At 31.2% G+C, this 21,094-nt stretch overlaps 1 protein-coding gene across 1 annotated transcript; it reads left to right on the forward strand.

The window, feature by feature from the left end:
- The first annotated feature begins 6,147 nt into the window (after nt 1-6,147).
- On the forward strand, nt 6,148-11,184 carry LOC112706869 (glucomannan 4-beta-mannosyltransferase 2). The gene is made up of 9 exons (XM_025758390.3): nt 6,148-7,076; nt 7,165-7,263; nt 7,336-7,588; nt 8,801-8,911; nt 9,007-9,143; nt 9,251-9,364; nt 9,473-9,672; nt 9,774-10,004; nt 10,495-11,184. Exons 1-9 carry the CDS (start codon nt 6,738-6,740, stop codon nt 10,646-10,648), a joined length of 1,638 nt encoding a protein of 545 aa, XP_025614175.1. The 5' UTR covers nt 6,148-6,737; the 3' UTR covers nt 10,649-11,184.
- The last annotated feature ends 9,910 nt before the right edge of the window (nt 11,185-21,094 follow it).

Below are 21,094 nucleotides of genomic sequence, written 5' to 3' on the forward strand. Positions count from 1 at the left end.
ACATAATTATCTTAACTACTTTAATAGACTTATAATTAATATAATAACAGATTTAATGTGACTAATTAGTGTTTGTGAGTTAGCTCAAATGACATATAATTTTTTTTATACTCAAATAAAAATCGTGGTTCGAATCTCATTCTTAATTTTAAAAAAAAAGTTAGTATTTGTGAGAAAATATCCAATAATTACATAAAATAACTTTAATTTCAGGCGATGCACGTGACAAATTCGGTCTAGATAGTAGATAGAGTTGTTAAAGAAAAGGTTTTTTAGAATCTTAGCTTTTTTTCCTTTTTTTTTTTTTTGCTGCTATATATGATTTTATCCACCGACAGTTACTATAGCTCATACTCATCATAGGCCTGTTATTTATGTTCCTTGAATCCTTGTCTATCTAAGAAAACAAATGGTCTTTGTCCAATTTTGATTATTGAGAGCGAAAGTTCTTGTTCCTTAGGTCAAGCATTAGAAGTTTAATCATAAATTATTTTAATGAGCAAAATTAATAGTAGTAAAATTATGGTTGGGGTTTTGGGAAGGTACAGCATAAATTGACATGTTCACACGATTATAAGATTGGCTGGTCCTAAATATAAATATATAAATGAAATTCCGGGGTTATCAAAGATTGTAGGGTTTATCTGTGTAAAATATAATCTAACAGTAGTGTAAGTGTGTAACACACGTTAAAAGTTATGTATTACATGTAAATATCTTGTAACACAGTTGACCAACTTATAATTTTTTTATTTTTTTTGTTATTAAAAATAGAGAGATTCGAACTTGAAAATACTATGCCACAGGGGTGCACATGGGCCGGGTGAAGTCGGGTTTGATGTGACCCAGACTCGACCCGAAATATACACCGGGCCTATTTATTAGACCCGAACCCGGTCCTAGACCCGATGAAACCAATACATTTTCAGGTCACAATTATACCGGGTGAAAACCGGGTAAAAACCGGGCCGTTAACATTACATTACGTTGATACCTTCTTGTAAACTAGCATGTAAAAATATTCAAATTTTCAAGGCTCCAACCATTAGTTAACATGGTAAAATTCACTTGGAAAAATATAACAAAAATCAACCATTCTTCAAAATTAAAGCATAACCACAATCAATACTAATATTGTCTAATAATACCAAATATTTAAATCAATACAAATAACACAATCTTATGTATTAGTCTAAAATCTTATGCATTCTAAACATAAAACATTAACTTATAGTCTTATAATGACTAATAACACAAAATATTAAGGTTTACAATGCTTAAATTCCACGTAAGAATAGTCATGATCCATCACTAATAACACAAAATATTAATTGTGTATGATGACCGGGCCATCGGATCGACTTCGGGTGACCCGAGCTATAGCCCGGACCCGACCCGAAATAATGACCGGGTCTATTTTTGAGACTCGTACCCGATCCTAAACCCGATGAAATCACTCCAAATTAGTTCCTAAAGTGTTCGGGACCGGGCCGGACCTTCGGGTCGGGCCGGGTCTGTGCACCCTAGTATGCCATTTGAGTTATAAGTCATTGACCAACTTATAATTTATTTACTATTAAATATGATGTAGAACATGATGTAAAAATCTTAAATCATGTTTATATTTTACTAAATGATAAATAAAATATGAGTTAAATAACTAATTTAATTTTTATATTAAGTCTAATTAAGTATTTTAGGCATATTTTTTATTTATATTATTTACGTGTTTAATTTTAATTTAAGTGCCGTTTTTATCCCTTTTTTAATTCAATTGAATTTGATTGTGAAAAATACTCGTAAATGTAGCATTATTAATTTATTATGCATACACATAAAGATACAGAACTCATATGAGTAAACATCTTTTCCAATCTGTTATTAACTTTAGGAACCTTTGTACATGAAACGCATGATCTCTATTATTATTCATATCTTCACCCACTTCTTTATTTGTTAGTTTCCTTTTCCATGTTTTTCCATTCATTTTCTAAAGTCAGTTGTGGCGGTGTGTGTATTATTTTAGGGTTTGATTTCTTTTTTCTCTTTCCTTTTCTTATATGTATTCTACTGTAGGTGAAAAAAAATTAGCCATCTTTAGTAAAATAAAGCAAGAAAAGGAAAAGGAGGGAAAAAAAAGTATGGTAGGTTCCTCATTAGTCAGCACTCATTGTGGTAGGTCATATATTTCTAACCTTTTCTCACATGATTAATGTGATAATCTCTTTAGAAGCTCAATAATAATAATAATAATAATAATAATAATAATAATAACAACAACAAAATTAAAATCCAATTGATCCAAAAACTGTATATCTTTAATTAAGCTCAACCAAAGTGTTTAAAGAAATTATTGATTAATTGAAGGAGAAACAAAAGGTTGAGACCAATAAGTCAATTCAAAAACAATAACAGGAGTAGTTTCTTAGTCTAATCTAATGAAAAACAGGGTCCAATTAATGATGAGAATAATTTGCATCTCCTGAGCAGAGTGATAATAACAATAATGGATTATTGGTTATAATTTTGTAAACTAGGGAGACAAGAATAATAGAGGCAAGAGCCAAGTTACGTAGTTTTCAATCACAAGCAGAACAAGAAGTTACTCGTTAATGTCCTAGTTTGGGGAAGGCTCATATTTACGGATTGTCTGGAGTGTTATTAAATTGTTAAAGAAAATGTTAATAAAAAATATTTGTTTATTTATAATGTGTTTAATAATTTTTAATAATAAAAATATTAGATAAATATATTTTTTTAATATTATAATTTATATTTTTAATCAAAAATATATTTTTTTATTTAATAACTAAATAAAAAAGTATTCTCATATTGTTGTATTTAAATATAATTATTAAATAAAAAATATATTTAGACATAAAATTATTTTTTTTAAATATCTTTAAAAAAAATCACTTAATAAAATTTTTTTTCATAAAAATGCACCGAAATAAATAAATAGTATCTTTTTTCTTCTCCTTTTTTTTCTTCTTAATCTACAAAACTTAGAAGAGAGTAAGAGACACAACATGTGAGGTTCAGGTTTTTGACATTTTGCAAAGTGAAACAGTAAATAATAAATTAATAATACAAGGGAATTTTGTAATTATAGATTTGTGTAGTGTCCTTTCTTGTTTATTGCACAAAAAGAACTATACAACAAATATAATATAGAGTGGTAATAATCATGAAAAGAGGTTAAGATTTGAAGTGTATAATAATGTACATGATTCCTAAATCAAAGGCTTGTTGCATTGTGTATGCAATTGCAACTTGCAAGGCAACTAACTAGATAGGCATCATTCCATTTCCATAGCGCTGAGTCTCATGCCATTTTTATATATAGCTCACATTATTACTACTTATCCCAAGTTCCAACGCCTAATCATTCAGTGTATAATATAGCAACTTCACTACATATAAGATACACTAACAAATAATTATTTATATTTTTGTTGTGTTTCTATCTGAAATTAGTCTAATTTTTAAAAAAAATTATAAATTTATAACTATATCTTTTAGTATGAAATTTTTAACTTTTAGTTTTTAAAAATTGAGACTAATGAAAAGGAAGAATAATGCAAGGTTATTAATTGGCTTATTGCCATCACCTCCTCGTTCGTAGTTGGTAAAGGTTAATTGTGTTCATAATCCAGAGAACTGTAGAGTTGACCACTATATGTGTGATTTTGTTTTTTAAGCATTGTACTTATCCAAAAGTTGAGAGATTAATTATAAATTATTTTATATAATCGTTCAACCACTTTTTTTTATAATTATTTATACAGTAATTATAAAAACTGATTATTTTTATTGATATAATAATACATAATTAAATATTTATTTAAAATTTATTTATAATGAATATTTATATGCATTTGTTTTTGTATGAAGTTAATAATTAAAAATTATTAGATAGTGATTTAGTCAAATTTATCAAATCATCTAAATAATTCTTAAATTTAAATATTAACTTCACATGAAAACAATTACATCTAAGTTTCTACCAACATATTAAAATTAAATTCTAATTATTTTATCATATATACAATTGAATCTAAAGTCATACGAATAGTTATATATGTACTTAAAAAGTTCAAATTACTTCTTCACAATTACAAAGTCAATCCCTTTGCCTATTGCATTTGAATTAGTATCCGCTAGTAATTAATGTCTCTTCACCACTTTCGTTGATTATCTAATTAGTTGAACTAATTAAGTCACTAACATGTTCGTGATTCATCACCCTTCTCTTACTTTGGCCTCAATTATAATTCCTACTTACAGTATCCTATTACAACTTGAATTATATAAGTGTGTAAAATTCATTACGGACATAAATGTAATAATATATTTTTTTTTTTGTGACTAATGTAATAATATATTTGAACACGTTACTTTTCTTGATTGTTTTCATCATCATCAAATTGATTCGAAATAATATGATATTGAAAACGTGCTGATTATTTATAATTCAATTATCAATTTTCTACATCTTAAGAGCAATGCATACATCGTGTGTGTAATCTTATGAATAAACTTTCTATTTACATGTTCTTTCACTCAACATTATGATAAAATTGAATGAAACGATTGTTAGTGATGGACCAATCTTATTACTTCATATCAAAATTAAACCTCTAATTTTATCCTTTACAATTTGAGATTTTGAACTAAAATACTCACAACTCTAATTTATTTTTAATAAAAACTCATATGCAGATTACAGTTATTTAATATAAAATTAATAGTTAAAAACTATTAAATAATTTAATATATTTAACTAAATTATTATTTAACACTTTTTAATTATCAACTTTATATTAAAACAACTCTACGTAACTCTTCACTTTTATTTTTTTATTAATAGGAAACAAAAATAGGATCCAAAATGTAGATGGCAAGTGTATTGGTATTTCACTATTTTTGAACATCCATTTAAATATTTAATCAATGAGTTTGTAACAAGGGTAAAGGAGGAAGTTATGAAAAATAGGATTGCCTGCTTTTCTCTGCCCATGTTGGCCTTTCTCTTAATTATTGAAAGCTTGAATAAATATATTCTTTATATTTATATAATATATAGAGATTATTCTATCAAAAATAAATAAATATGGAGATTAAACATTATTTCCGTGAACTCCAACATGGGTTCATCATAATACATCGCATTATTGAAAGACAAGAGTGTCCCTACTTTGGCTGTCTCATTTGTGTGTAAAATCGCTCAGATCATCAAAACGTGTCTCATTTTTCCCTTCACATATATATACACTAACACGCAAGTCTCTTTCAGGGGTCACCAACAATAAAATCTCATACAATTGGAATCCATCAGTGATTACTATAAGATTATATTAATACTTACTTTTTCTTTTGAGATCTTAATGATCCGTTACTAATTCGATGAATAATTTGAATATTCTTTTTTTTTTAAATAAAATGTAAAATGTTAATTTGAAACTGAGGATCTACCTATTTTACCACATTAGCGTAATGAAGAATTTTTAAAATTACACTTTATAGGAATAAAAATAAAGACCTATATATGCACTCATCTAGTGTATGTTATTGAATTTTGAATAATTTGATTGCCTCTTTTTCATATTTCATAAAAGGAACGACTAATTTTTTTTTTTTGTTGACTAAAGAAAAGACTAATTTGGTATTACTCAGATTTTATTTTATTTTAAAAAATTGTTAATTAACGAACATAAATTATTTTACTTAAGCTTTGAAATAAAATGAATATTCTCGTAAAATATGAAAATAGTACTGCAAATCATTTAATTATTTAATATATTTGATTAAATATATTTGACTAATTATCGTATCTCCCTATAAATAAAACAGTAAACCTGCATTATATTTATGAAGCTTTCCATTTGTGAATAAAAGATAGGTATGTTCTTCTCTACCGAACGGTAAATAAAAGATTTTGAAAAGAAAAAAAATCCAGTGTGTTAATGAGCATTATTTTTGTCAGTTTTCCACTTTTCGTTGGATGATATTTTATCCGTTTTTTACCTCATCTCCCTGGCAATGCAGCCAAAAGCCCAAAACAGAAGAGGAAAAAATCCCTATATAAAATGACTATAATACCCTTTGATACTATTATATCTCCAATCATAGGATACAGGAACAGACTGAAAAGTTAAAATTAACACCAAGGTAAGGAACAGTTAAGTTTAGCCATGGACCACAAGCTTTTTTTTTTTTTCCTTTTTTCCCTGGTGACCAAAAAGGCAACCACATCTGAATCCTGAAGAAATATAATCAAACGTCCGAAAAAGAATAAAAATAAAATATAATATAAAAAAATGCAGTAAATGCAAAATGTAATCACCAAAATCTAACTATAAAGTAACCCATTTCTCTCTCCATCTATTGCCCCTTCTCTCTCTCTCTCTCTCACACTGCTCTCAGAGTCTCACACACACCCTGTTCATGCCTCTGTTGGGTTGTGTTCTCAGATAGAAAGAAACCATAAAACACCCCAGCATTTCTTGGCTGAACCAACCACACTAGTGTGTGTGTGAGAGAGAGAAAGAGGGAAAAAAATAGTGAGTGCATTCTTAGTTTTTTGTTGTTAGTTTTTCCATATGTGGGGTGGAGGGAGATTTATGAATAAGTACCCTTCCTACTCTGCAAAATCCATAGCTTTTGAAAGCTCATAACCACTTCACTGCTTTCTTTATTGTCACTATTCTTAAGTGCCGATTGTAGCTAGTATCATTATGGATATGGAGGGAGCAGAAGGAGTGAAGGTATTCATACCAGAGTCAATCCAGGGTGTGAGTAACCACTTGGCGGGGCAGATTCAGATGATATGGGAGGTTGTGAAGGCGCCATTGATAGTACCACTGTTGAAGCTTTCCGTCTACATTTCCTTAGCAATGGCGCTCATGCTTTTCATCGAGAGGCTCTACATGGGCATTGTCATCATCCTCGTCAAGCTCTTCTGGAAGAAACCAGAAAAACGCTACAATTACGAGCCCATCCAAGACGATGTCGAGCTTGGCAGCTCTAACTTCCCAGTCGTCCTCATCCAAATCCCAATGTTCAACGAGAGAGAGGTTCATTCATTCATTCATTCATTCACTTCCATTCTCTAAAGTGACTTTATTATAAGAATTTTTCTTAGTTTTATGGCGTTCATTTCAGGTTTACAAGGTTTCCATTGGAGCAGCTTGTAATCTTTCTTGGCCTGCTGACCGTCTCGTGATCCAAGTCCTGGATGATTCTACGGATCCCGTGGTTAAGGTGCATATATTTTAATTGTGTAGTGAGGGATTAAGAAGTGAAATGAATTAACTAATTTGTGTTGATTTGTAGCAAATGGTGGAGATGGAATGTCAGAGATGGGCGAGCAAAGGGATAAACATAACGTACCAAATCAGAGAGAACAGAACGGGGTACAAAGCGGGTGCACTCAAAGAAGGTCTAAAACGTAGCTACGTCAAGCACTGTGAGTACGTGGCAATCTTCGATGCTGATTTCAGGCCTGAGCCTGATTTCCTCCGTAGAGCCGTTCCTTTCTTGATTGGCAACCCTGACATCGCTCTTGTTCAAGCTCGCTGGAGATTTGGTAATTATTTATTTATTTTATCCACCATCACCTAACCCCACTCCCTAACTATAATTAAATCACTACATCTATTATCAAATCCAGCTGTCGGTGACAACTAATCACTGCTTATCATTACGTCTTATTTATTTATTTTAGTTAAATAAGAGAAACTCAGTGCACAAACATCTCGTCTTAAAGCAAAGTATGAAAAAGAGTCGTACAAAAGGTATAATGTACTTCATAATAACTTGAACCTGTGATCTTGAGGTCGCAATTATTTATTTTAGTTAAATAATTAAATAAATTTACAGAGGCATTGGAGTAGTGAAGTTTTGTTAAGCTGAGAAGAAGGGTGGGACCACCCTAGCTATGACCATGGTTCTGAAGCTTGTTTTTGTTTGATGGCCCCCCTCTTTCCCCTCTCTTTTAAAAGACAAAATCTGCAATTATATATGCTACATACCCCTTCTACCACCCCCTAACTTAGCCATGCATCAAAATCAAGATCGTAATAAGGGAAAATCTGTGGTGGGGTGTGTAGTGTCATAGCGTATGAAGTGAACAACATTCAATTATGGTCACTGAATCATCAAATTTCTAATATAAGTAACGAAAAAACGTTGAAGGGGTGATGGTCACAGTCAATGGTGTCGTCGGTGGGATGTTTCTTTAACATGAGAGTGAAGATGGAGCCAAGTTTGTCAAATTATTTCAGGGTTGTTTGGTCAATATACTATATCAAATTTGGCCCCTTGAATAATAATAATAATAATAATAATAATAGCGCTTCCGTTCTTCCATGATTCCAAAGTTGCAAATCCATGAATTCAACGAGACCACTTCCCACGTGGTTTGGTTATAATTTAATATCGCTAGTATATAGTATTTTCCCAATCTATATTATGTATACGTTGTGGTTGTGGGTCTTACCATGTGCCTAATGGTGTGGACCTCGGTCCTTGGTTGCCGACACTTCCACTTCACTTATCCTTCTTTGCATCTAATTACGTGGCATCTTTTCTTATTATTATTCACTCACGTGACGACAAACACACTCACTCAATTTCTTTCATTTTCATATACTTTTAGGTTTCTATGGATTTGTTCTTTTCGCTTTTCTTTCTTTCAATTCCAAATAATAATAATAATAACAGTAGTGTAATAATTTTGATGAGGAATATCTATAAAATTAAAACTCAGAATTAATTAAGTATGGTTTGTGTGTGACAGTGAATGCTGACGAGTGTTTGCTGACAAGAATGCAAGAGATGTCCCTTGATTACCATTTCACAGTGGAGCAAGAAGTTGGATCAGCCACTCATGCTTTCTTTGGTTTCAATGGTACGTAGTAATTATAATTTGACCTTAATTAGATGTTGCTGCTATGCATGCAATTCCAAAACATTATAACATAAAGTTGCAAATTAAAATTGCAGGGACAGCAGGTATTTGGAGAATTGGTGCAATCAATGAAGCAGGAGGGTGGAAAGACAGAACAACAGTGGAGGACATGGATCTTGCTGTTCGTGCTAGTCTTAGGGGATGGAAATTTGTCTACCTTGGAGACCTCCAGGTACATATACACATTATACCCACTTTAATTTATTATATCAAAATCAAAGTAATTAATTAATTAATAATGTGGGAGTTAATAGACCAACTAATTAACTAACTAACTAGGCCAAAAGTGAGCTTCCAAGTACTCTGAGGGCCTTCAGGTTCCAGCAACACAGATGGTCTTGTGGTCCTGCTAATCTGTTCCGCAAAATGGTGATGGAGATTGTAAGGAACAAGGTGAGCTATAGGAATTAATTAATTATTATATTATTATATGATTAGTAGTGAACGAAGTGAGAATGAACAAGTTGGTGATCAGTGTTTTTTCTTCTACTTGATTTGCAGAAAGTGAGATTTTGGAAGAAAGTGTACGTTATATACAGCTTCTTCTTTGTTAGAAAGATCATAGCTCACATGGTCACATTCTTCTTCTACTGTGTTGTGCTTCCACTCACAATCTTGGTCCCTGAGGTTCATGTTCCAATCTGGGGTGCTGTTTATATCCCTTCCATCATCACCATCCTCAATTCAGTTGGAACACCAAGGTATCTATCTTTTTATTCTTTAATTAAACTAACCACCAGTTCCTAAAACATTAAAAAGCTAAGCTGGAAATTTAACAAACACATGGCATGCATGTATGCAGGTCAATTCACCTGTTGTTCTACTGGATCCTTTTTGAGAATGTGATGTCATTGCATCGAACAAAAGCAACATTCATAGGTCTGTTAGAAGCTGGGAGAGCCAATGAGTGGGTTGTTACTGAGAAACTTGGTGATTCTGTCAATAACAAGAACAAAGATGCTTCCAAGAACAAAGCCAATAATAATGCCATCAAAGCACCAGTCAAGAAACCAAGATCCAAGTTTTTCGAAAGGTCAGTTCAATTTCTACAATAAATTCATTTGCACCCTGGCTGGCATTATCATCATTCAGATGGCCCCCAAATTAATTAATGATTGTGTAGCACTTTTAATGTGCCTAATTTTGTAGCAATAATACTACTTAGGATTCTTTTGATAGGTAGAAGAACTGAACATGTCATGACAGTGAAGTACTTAGAAATTCTTCATTGTTCTAAATCCATTTTTTATGTTCTTCACTGTATTAATAAGTATCTTCCAGTTGCGCATGGTACAATATTTTAGAAGCAACACGTGATTGAAATTATTACAACCATGCTATGTTCACATAAAAAATTAGTTACTAAATCAGCCACGAACACAAAACACACATTGAAAATGAGTTAAATAACACATATATTTATACACAAATACATAATAGCTAATTTCATGACTAATTTTTCAATTGCACATAGCATTTTTGAAATGAATTATTCTTGATTATTGTTATTCTTGGCTAAACAGACTTAACACGTTGGAGCTTGGATTTGCTGCATTCCTCTTCTTCTGTGGATGCTATGACTTTGTGCATGGAAAGAACAACTACTTTGTGTACCTATTCCTTCAGACCATAACCTTCTCAATTGTTGGATTTGGCTACGTTGGTACCATTGTCTAAGCCAATGTCTCCAGTTACTTAAAGTTTCATCCGTGTCAGTGTCAATATCTTTGTAGTTTCCCTCCTCTCTGTAACATTATATAAAAGGGGCAGAATGATTTCTTGAAGCAACAAATTAAAGCTGTACCAAAAAATCTACAGCTACTTTAGAGCACAATCTCCATCATTTTCTTCATGTGGAGCAAGAGAAGTTCGTTCTTCCCAAGATTTCCTTGCCTTTCGGTGAAGAATTGAAGTTCCAAACAAATTCAAAGGCAAAGATCAGAGTGTGCCTTTTGAAATTGCCATCACAACAGGCTTAAGGACAAGCAAAAAGATTGTACCATTATATATGGTCTTAAATTTAGAGTCAGCAAGTTAGATAATGTTTTTTCTTTTGTTTGCATAGGTTGAATTGTTTTTGTGAGATTTTTACAGTTATTTATTTTTCTTGGTTCCTCTATTTTTTTTTTCTTTATCCATAGTTCAAGCCAAAATAAATGTATTGGATAAAACATGAACTTTATTTAATTCATGATGTTTGCGATTTTTGTTTCTTTCTCCTGAGGAATGATTTTTTGATGTTATATGTATTGATATATGGAGCAATACTAGTGAGAACATGGACTAGTAAATAGTCCAGAGTGGATGAATGCTTCATAATGATTCACCTTTACTAAGAGCAAAACTTGATTCTTATGTTGTAAGCAAACTTGATTTCCAAAACCTTAACATGTTCACATTTGACACCATCAATTTCCTTTTTTCATGTCATATTGATAGAGTGCTTGCAAATTACCTCACTATAAAGTGACTTACAGAGTGTGAAATGTTTTTAGTATTTTTTTTGTTTCGAATATTAATATGACATAAAAAATGAGCTATAATTAGTTATAGTATATTTGTATATAATAGTTCCAAAGAAATTAACTTAGGTTAGTTTATTAGTTAGTTCACTATTCTACTTAAATAAGTGTTGAGAGTTCGAATTCTGCTGGCTAGTGATAAATTGTTAACCAAAACTTAGATTCATAGATTAATTCTTGACTTGTTAGGTTGAAAAATATCATAAAAAACAAAAAATAATTCCAAAAGTTTTTCAAGTCATTAAATCAATTCATTTTGAATTTGCAATAAAGTGGGCCACCTTTTATTTTTTTTCTTATTTAATTATTCAACAAACGTAACATAAGGCTAAAAGCATGGGATGCCATAATTTCAGCTTTTGTTCACATCTTCAATGCCGTATAAAATAAAAACTGGTATAAACGGATAAGAGATCACATGCAATATTTTTTAGCATTTGGCCAAAGATCACATGCCCTTGAGCATATGCTGTTTGTTATACCCTCTCAGTACACACTATCAAACATAGGTTCTTACCATAAGCAAGACTTGTGCCTCAAGTATCCAATGTTATTAAGACAATTGTCTTAACCCAATTGGTTTAATTATAACCTCATTATAACAATTTTAAGGGGAATTTAGTTTGTATTTTTATTTTTAATATTTTATATATCAAAATTTTATAGAAATTAAATAAATATATTAGAGGTGAAAATGAAAACAAAATTTTATTGTTTTTACAATTTTTTTTCTTCACAAAATTTAAAAAATAAAAAATATTACAAATAAAAACAAAAAATAAAAGTACACACCAAACACACTCTTAACTTGTTAACAAACTTTTTAAGCATGATGTAACCCTTTAGGTGCTTAACCTAAAAGATTAAGAAAAAGTACCACCCTTTTGTAAACATTTTCATGTTTCATCTTATGCCTCGTGCCCAATCATGTGTAAACCCTGCCATGGCACGAAATATTAACTGTCATTTTGATTTCTTCAAGCCAAAGTGACATCATTTGTCATTTATGAGTTGTGAGTTGTGACAAATTTTCCCTAATTTTTTTTATCTCCCGATTAAAATACTTTAAGCACATGCATTCTAATCCTCCCTATGAATAAAATACTATTACTTTTGTTATTTTTATTCATGGTTACCAATTTTTTAGTACATTTCTAAATCAATACATTTTTAATATAAATATGTTCTTTACTTCAGATAAAATATACTAAAAAGTGACCATGCTAACAGATTAAAAAAATATTATTTATATGCAAAAAAATAACTAGTAAATTAATCATTATATATTTATATATAAATATATATTTGTTTAATTTATTTTTAATGTATTTTATATTTTAATGTATATTTATACATATAGTTGATTTTTTATATACATGTTCGTAGCTTACTAAAGAAAAATAAAGAGGCCATGAAGTTTAGGATACCCTTGGTTTGTATTTTCATTTTCTATTATCATTTTTAATGTTCTTTGTTTTCTATATTTTATGAAAAAAATAAAAATAGTAAAAACAATAAAATTTTATTTTCTGTTTTTATTTTTTTCACAAAATCTAAAAAACAAAAAACACTAAAAATAAAAACAAAAAATAAAAACACATTGTTAACCACTAGTCAACTAATATTTCTTCTTTACGCTGTAATATTTTATTTATTAGCAAAGTTGGGCTTCAACCTTGGTTCCATTGTTCCATGTCATCAAATTTCTTCAGATCTATTGCATTTAAAAAAAAATAAAAAAATTCTATTTAATACAACTCAGATCTCACATACATATAATAACGCTGTACAATATATTGATAAGAATTAAGTTATTAGCATTTAGACAATTATTGTAACACTGCCGTATTCTTGTGGCTCTAAATAGATTCCCCTGGATTTGGATATAATATACTACAAGTAATTGGAGGGAAAAAATTAAAATAAAATGACCAGTCAAGTTGAATTACCTTGTTGTACTAAATACTAATTAAGTATTATTACTCTCATTAAATTTGTAAGAAAGACAAAATGTAGATGTTAATTTCAGTGAAAAATTATAAAAATATTAGTAGCATTCTTTGTCTATTAGGCCTAATTCGAGCACAATAATATCCTTAGAAGATTCATGTTTTTTGGCATTGTTCCTTTATTAATTAAATAAAGGAATTGATTTTGGCAAGGAACCAAAAGAAGACTGACGATGATCCTTTGACATGATTTATTTCACGTGATGAGAAATGGAAAAAATTGGTAGAGTCATGTGGCAATTTTTATAGATTGATCAATGAGAAAATTGCCAGATTGCACATTTGACATGATATATACTTAAAATATATTCAATGCATGTTTCATGTTACAATCACTCATTCTTAATTTTTTTATATATTATAAATAAAAACAAATAATTACAAATAATTTTATATTATACTTTAAATATATTATTTTTCTAGAAACATGTAAGTATTTTTTATTGAACATATAGCACAAAAAAAAAAAAACCCAGAAAGTTACTAGTTATGTCCCAACATCAATGGCAGAGATCTGGTCAAGGTATTTATTGAGGGAACCTAGAGTTATAAAAAGTATGGCTAGTAATATTTACATTATTGAAGATAAAGTACATTGTATTGTGAAGTAGTTGTCTCCTTTACTCTTATTGTCTATTGTTTGGTAATTGTTCGAGATTGATTCTCCTGAGCTGTCTAATTGGCAGCTGTGTAAATAAAAGCTTAATTTATTTCCTGAAACCAAGTTCTTTAATTGAAGGGTGGAAGAAAAATGTTGGGATATATATGTATAAGTGAGTTGAAAAAAAAGTTATGTAGAATTTTGGTATTAAGAGATTGTTTGCGATTTTGTTTTTTAGAATATACGGAACAAAAAGTAAAGAAAATAGAAAAAGAGAAGAGTGGCGCTTTGATATATTTTAATTTGATCACAAAATGCAACATGATTTACGTTCAGTTTTATTATAATAATGGTAAATATTTTATTATAATCAAGATAGATTACAATCTCTAATTTTAAGAGATTCACACTCTTTTAAATTACCTAAATTATCCCAAACTTAATAAATGGTCTAGATACTAACTCAACTTAATTAAGGGAAATAAAGTGTATTCTAAGGCAACACACTTTTGAAATCAAAACATTCAAAAAAAGATTAAATGACTTTTATGTGAACAATTCTTTATACGTACTTTAAATGTTCGTAATATGAAGAGATCAAATATTATTTAAAAGTTATTAATTTATTTTGATATATTTTGACTTTTTGTTTATTTAGTTACTAGATTGGATTTTATGTTTGTGGGATTTAAGGTTTTTTTGTTTTAACCTAATAAGAGGTTATAAATACATCTTTAACTATTGTAATCGTAGTATTGAGTAGTTGCCCTGCTGCTAAGGTTATTTTCTTGCTCTGCTAGGGTTTGCAGAAAAATTCTAATTTTGCAAGTTTTGTTCGTAGAGTACCTAAAGGTAACCATGGCAGCTTCGGCTGCTAATCAGGATCACGACAAGTTTGTACATGATAAAGAGGAGGATCAGGTTTTTCACTTTGAGGATGAAGATATTAAGGAAGGAATAGAAAAATGCACAAAGAGCCTGGTGGGCAGACTCATGGCAGACAAACTATTCAATGCTGGAACTCTTGAATCGGTGCTATATGCTATATAGAGACAACCAAAGGGCTTTACGGTGATGGACCATAGAGGAAATCAATTCCAATTTTTGTTTGAAAAGGAAATTGACCTGGTTCAAATAGAGAAAAGGGAATCGTGGCTATTTAAAAATTATATTTTAAACCTATGAAGGTGGTCAGTAGAAATTGAGATTAATGAGAAGAAATTTACTTTGATTCTCACATGGGTGTAGATGTGGGGACTACTTGAGCAATGCAAGATGGCACGTTTAGAAAAAAAGGTGGGAGAGGCGATTAGAAAGGTCATAGATGCTGATGTGTTCACTATGAGAGAGAAAGAAGAAACAATTCTCAAAATTCAAATACTATTGGACATAACTAAGCCTTTGAGAAGGGTTTTAAGAATTGCAGGTAGAAATAACAGTCATAAAGATTTAGATCAAGTATGAGAGAATTAAAAACTTCTACCACTACTGTGGCTGTGTAGGGCATAAAATCAAAGCTTGCGGCCAATATGTGGAGGACTCGGTGAAGAGAAGTCAACAGGAGGAACAATGGGGACCTTGGCTGCGAGCTGAACAACTTGAGAGGAAAATTGAAAACCAAAAGAAACATCCGCACCCAAATTGGAGGAATAAGACTGGAGAAGGGAGAGAGAGATCAAACAAACCAACACCGGTGTGTCTAATCAAAGGTTTTGCCAACCTATTTGTCCAGGATAATAATTCACAAATGCGAGAAGAAGAAGATGAAGTACAGAGTAGAAAGAATGGTAATAGTACAGTGAAAAAAATGAAGGTGCATTAGAGGATCAACATATTTTTGGAGACAAGGAGAAGGTGGATGAAAATAGAGCTGAACAAATACAAAAAAACTGTTCGGATTATGTATTTTCTATTGGAGTAGGGGAGGAATCTGAAGGTAATAAGGGGGGTAAGAAGAAGAATATGAAATATATAGCAAGGAGGAAATATTCTTTCAAATCAATTTCGGGGGTTAAGCAACTATTTAAAGACGCTAAAGAAGGATCAAAAAATAAAAAATCATGCTCGGAAGAACAACATTTGGTTGAAAAGGGGGGAGGGTGTGGCCCATAATTTGCCACTCCAATAGACATGAAGATGGGAATGTGGAACTGTCACGGTTTGCAAAAATTCCTAACAATTTACAGCATCAAAAAGATTTTTAAATCTCATTCTTCCATAATTTTATTCTTATGCAAGACAAAGAACAATTTTCCGAGGATATAATTCTATGTTCTTAGTGGACCCGACTGGGTTGGCAGGTGATCTGGTGGTAGTGTGGAAAGATAATATTCAAGTTCAGATTCTCAGACATTTTTTATTCATTTCACAGATGATGCAACAAGTAAGGCAAAAATAAAAGGTTATTGGAGTGCACTTAAGTACGAAAGAGGCTAGAAGGATTGAGCAATATAAACAAGTGTTATAGCTTATGGAGATTGGTGGAGATAAGTTAGTTGTTATATGAGATTTCAATGCAATCAAAGCAAATCACGAGGGGGTGGTAGAGCAAAATTAAGTACTTTCATATAAAATTTCAATGATTTCATCAATAATGGAGGTTTAATTGATTTGAGTTATGAAAGGAATAAGTTCATGTGGAGTAATCGGTAATTCGGAGAAAATCTTGTTAAGGAGAGGCTGGATAGAGCCTTAGCAATCAGTGTTTGGAGAGATGATTGGCCGAATACTGTGGTCATGCACTTGAAGGTCACATGATCTGATCATAGACCGATTTTATTAAGTACAGAAAAGAAAGGGAGGAGGTTTAAAAGAAGATTCAGATTTCAAGAAAGATGGCGTGAAATGGGAGATGTTACTGCCATTGTGAAGGAGACTTGGAGAGAAGGAAAAAAGGGTTCACCAATGTTTCAGCTTGCAACTAAGCTAAAAAAATGCAGACATAAACTTGTGGATTAGCAAAAGTCTTCCTGCTCTAACTGTAAGGTCAGAATTCTTAATGTTAAAAAGAATTTGACTAAAGAGGTTGGAAAAAGAGAGCATGCCAATGGTATCGTAATCCAAAATCTAGAGGCTGAATTGGAGGAAATTCTGGACCAAGAGGAGAAATATTGGTGAGAAAAATCTAGAGTTAATTGGCTGAATTGGGGTGACCAAAACACTAAGTTCTTTCACTTCAAGTTCCAAGTAAGGAATAAAAGAAATAGAATACAGCATTTTGAGGACGAAGAAGAGAATACAGCAACAGAGATGGAATAAATAGCAGAAATAGCCCAGAAATATTTTGATACTTTCTTTACCTCAAGCAACTCGAAGGACCCAGCCGAAGAGATTCAGGATATTCCAAAGAAGATAGATGCAGTAACTAACCGGAAGCTAGTCAGACTAGTGATAGAAAAAGAGATCAAAGTGGCAGTTTTTTTTATCAACCCCTTCTCTACACCTAGGGATGATGGATTCACTGCTAAGTTCTATCAGGTTTATTGGGTTGTGACTAAAGAGGACGTTATCAAAGCAACTAGAAGTTTTTCCTCTAGAGGTAAACTACTTAAGGCTTTTAATCATACAAATATCTGCTTATTAATTCCTAAAATTTCAAATGCTAGGAATATGAAGTAGATTAGACCTATAAATCTTAGTAGTGTGTTTTATAAAATTACTTTTGTTATGAATAGATTGATCAGTGATACACAAAGTACTTTTGTTAAAGGAAGACTGATTAGTGACAACGTATTAATTGCATATGAATTCATGCATTTTCTAAAGAACAAGAAATATGGGAGTCATGATTTTGCTCTAAAGATCGATATGAGTAAAGCATATGATAGGGTGGAATGGTCTTTCATATGGTCTATAATGAGACAGTTGGGCTTTTGTAATAAATGGGTGGACTTGATTAAGGAGTGTGTGACAACATTTTCTTATTCTATTACTGTGGATGGTCAACCTTATGGTTTCTTTAAACCATATAGAGGGGTGCGGCAAGGCGACCCCCTCTCTCCCAACCTTTCTATTTTGTGCAGAGGGACTTTTTCATCTGCTCCACAGAGGAGAACAGAGACAAAATTTTTTTGGATTGAGACTTAATCACTGGTGTTCCAAAATCAATCACTTATTTTTTACAGATGACTCAATACTGTTTAGTAAGACTACCAAAGAGGATTGTCAGAAACTAATTCAGATTTTACCGAGTTATGAGAGATTAGTAGTCAGAAGGTCACCTTGGATAAATCATCAGTGTTCTTTAGTAGAAATACACCAGTGTATACGCGAGATTTCCTAGCTAACATACTCCAAGTTCCTCATACTGTCAATCAATACAAATATTTAGGACTCCCATCAGACATCCAAATGTCTAAAGGGCAACATTTAATTACATAAAAGATAAAATTACGCAAAAGTTTCAACACTGGAAAAGGGCTTTACCTTCATCAAGTGGCAAGGAGGTGTTAATAAAAGCCATTGCAACTACTGTACCAATTTACACCTTAAACTGTTTTAAGTTGCCAAAAACGCTGCTCGAAGAAATTCAGAGGGCGATTCTGTAATTCTGGTGGGAACAAAAGGGAAGCAAAAGGAGGATGTAGTGGATAAGTTGGAGAATTACTTGTAGGCCGGAAGAATAAGGGGGATTGAATTTCAATGATCTAAAAGCCTTCAACCTTGCTATGTTAGCTAAGCAAGGGTGGAGACTATTGACTAGACCTAATTTCCTGATTTTTAAGTTTTATAAAAGTAAATACTACAGATTTTCTAGTCTTCTACAGATTGAGACAGGAACCAAACCCTCATGGGGTTGGAAGAGCATGTTGGAGGGTCGAAAAATTTCTGGAAAAAGGTATTCTTTGGAGAATAAGACGAGACAGCATAATGAGTATTACATAGGATTCATAGGTAAAAGAGTTTACTGTCATAACACCTATAACTAATGCAAGTACAAAATACACTCCACAATGGATTGCAGAACTAATGCTATCAAACAGACAATAGAATCAAACAAAAATAAAAGAACATTTCAATCCAGCAATAGCAGAGGCAATTATTAACACAGAAATTGTAAAAGAAGACTACATTATCTGAATGAAGGAGAAGAAGGGAAACTATTCAATCTCATCTGGTTATAAAATTACATTTCAAGTTTATCATCTTCTAGTGGAATTTTTTCCTATCCAGTGCCAAAAAAAAATTCATATGGTCAGGAATATGAAGTCTTAAAAGCCAACCCAAGATAAAAAAAATTCTTATGGAAGCTAATGCATAACGGATTACCAGTCAAATTAAAGCTCCACACTCGAATCTCCCAAGTTAACCCTATCTGCCCACGATGTAACTCAGCAGAGGAATCGACTTCACATTGTTTGTGAGTTTGTCTAGATTCAGCAGAAGCTTGGAAGCTATTGGGTATTCATCCTCTAACAGTTACCGATGAGCCTTGGTGGTTGTGGAAAGAATTACAAAATCAGAACAAAGGATGAAGACACTTAAAGGAGATAAAGAAACTTGTAGCTAACGTGGCATGGCAGATTTGAAAATTCAGAAATGAGCAAGTTTTGAAAATAAGCGGAAGTTGCCGGTAAAAGTTGTTCACGCTGCGCGAAAGCTCATGGAGGAGTGCACGACCCGTTGCCTTTTCATTTCCCCTTCTTGAAGATGACCTTACCAGTTTCATTCATTACTACACAGTTGTTTAATTTATTGGTGAAACTTTTTTATGTGGGCAATTATTATGTGTGATGTCTGGTTTTGGACCAGCTTTATTCAAGGAATAAAAATAATTATCTTTGAAAAAAATCGTAGTATTGAGGGATTAGAAGTGTTAAAGCATTTTTTTTTGTTTCGTGATGAAACTATGGTGTGAACAAGTGAGGTTGAGTGAGTCCCTCTCTTGTTGCATGAAAAATTGGGTAGAAAGTTGATGAGTCCCTTCTATTCAATTCCCAAACTATGATATAGACAAGTTAGGTTGAGGTGTCCCTTTCTTGTTCTATCAAGAAATTGGATAAAAAGTAGAGCGATTCTCTTTGTATTCAATTTCAACCTATTTTTTTTTATTTCTATTTCAATTTTAATATATATTTCTTATTCAATTTCAATTCATATCATTTTGTTTATTATTTTTTTGTATCATTTGGTATCAAAACTCAAGTATTGGATAATCCTTATTAATTTATGTATGTTGTTCTTGTATCCAAAAAAAAAGTCAAGTGTCTCTCACGTCCTTCTTTATGTTCTTATCTTTCTTGTTTGTATTTTATTATTATCTTATCGTACTTTTACATTTAAAAAAAAATAAAAAGTAGCATACAGTGCAAAAAAAAATTAAAAAAATACAAAAAATACAAAAAAATTATTTTCTTTATATTTGTTCCTTTTCATATACTAATTTTTTAGTCACAAGATTCAAGAACGAATCTTTTTTGAAAAGGGGGAGAATGATACGTACTTTACATGTTCGTGATATGAAAAGATCAAATATTATTTAAAAGATATTAGTTTATTTTGATATATTTTTATTTTTATTATTTAGTTACTAGATTGGCTTTTATTTTGTGAGCTTTAAGGTTTTCTTTATTTTAACCTAAATAAGAGGTTATAAATATTTCTTTAGCTATTGTAGTTGTAATATTGAGTGATTAGAGGTGTCAAAGTACTTTTTTGTTTTGTTTTGTAATGAAACCACGGTGTGAATAAATGAGATTGAGTGAGTCTCTCTTTTGTTGCACGAAAAATTAGGTAGAAGGTTGAGGAATCCCTTCGATTCAATTTCCAAACTATGATATGGACAAGTTAGGTTGAAAATTCTCTTTCTTGTTGCATCAAAAAATTGGATAAAAAATTGAATGATTCTCTTTGTATTCAAGTTTAATCTATCTTTTTTGTTTTTATTTCCATTTTGATGTATCTTTCTTATTAATTTCAATTCATGTTACTTTATTTATTTGTTTTCTTATCAACTTTCTTTATCTTTTATATCTCTCAATATAAATTTAGA

Source organism: Arachis hypogaea, chromosome 8 (assembly GCF_003086295.3).
Source record: "Arachis hypogaea cultivar Tifrunner chromosome 8, arahy.Tifrunner.gnm2.J5K5, whole genome shotgun sequence".
In the NCBI taxonomy this organism is placed as follows: domain Eukaryota; kingdom Viridiplantae; phylum Streptophyta; class Magnoliopsida; order Fabales; family Fabaceae; genus Arachis; species Arachis hypogaea.

Coding starts and splice junctions, on each gene's coding strand:
- LOC112706869 (XM_025758390.3), top strand. CDS start 6,738: ATGGATATGGAGGGAGCAGAAGGAGTGAAGGTATTCATACCAGAGTCA. Junction 7,077..7,164: donor CAATGTTCAACGAGAGAGAG/GTTCATTCATTC, acceptor CGTTCATTTCAG/GTTTACAAGGTTTCCATTGG. Junction 8,912..9,006: donor TGCTTTCTTTGGTTTCAATG/GTACGTAGTAAT, acceptor TTAAAATTGCAG/GGACAGCAGGTATTTGGAGA.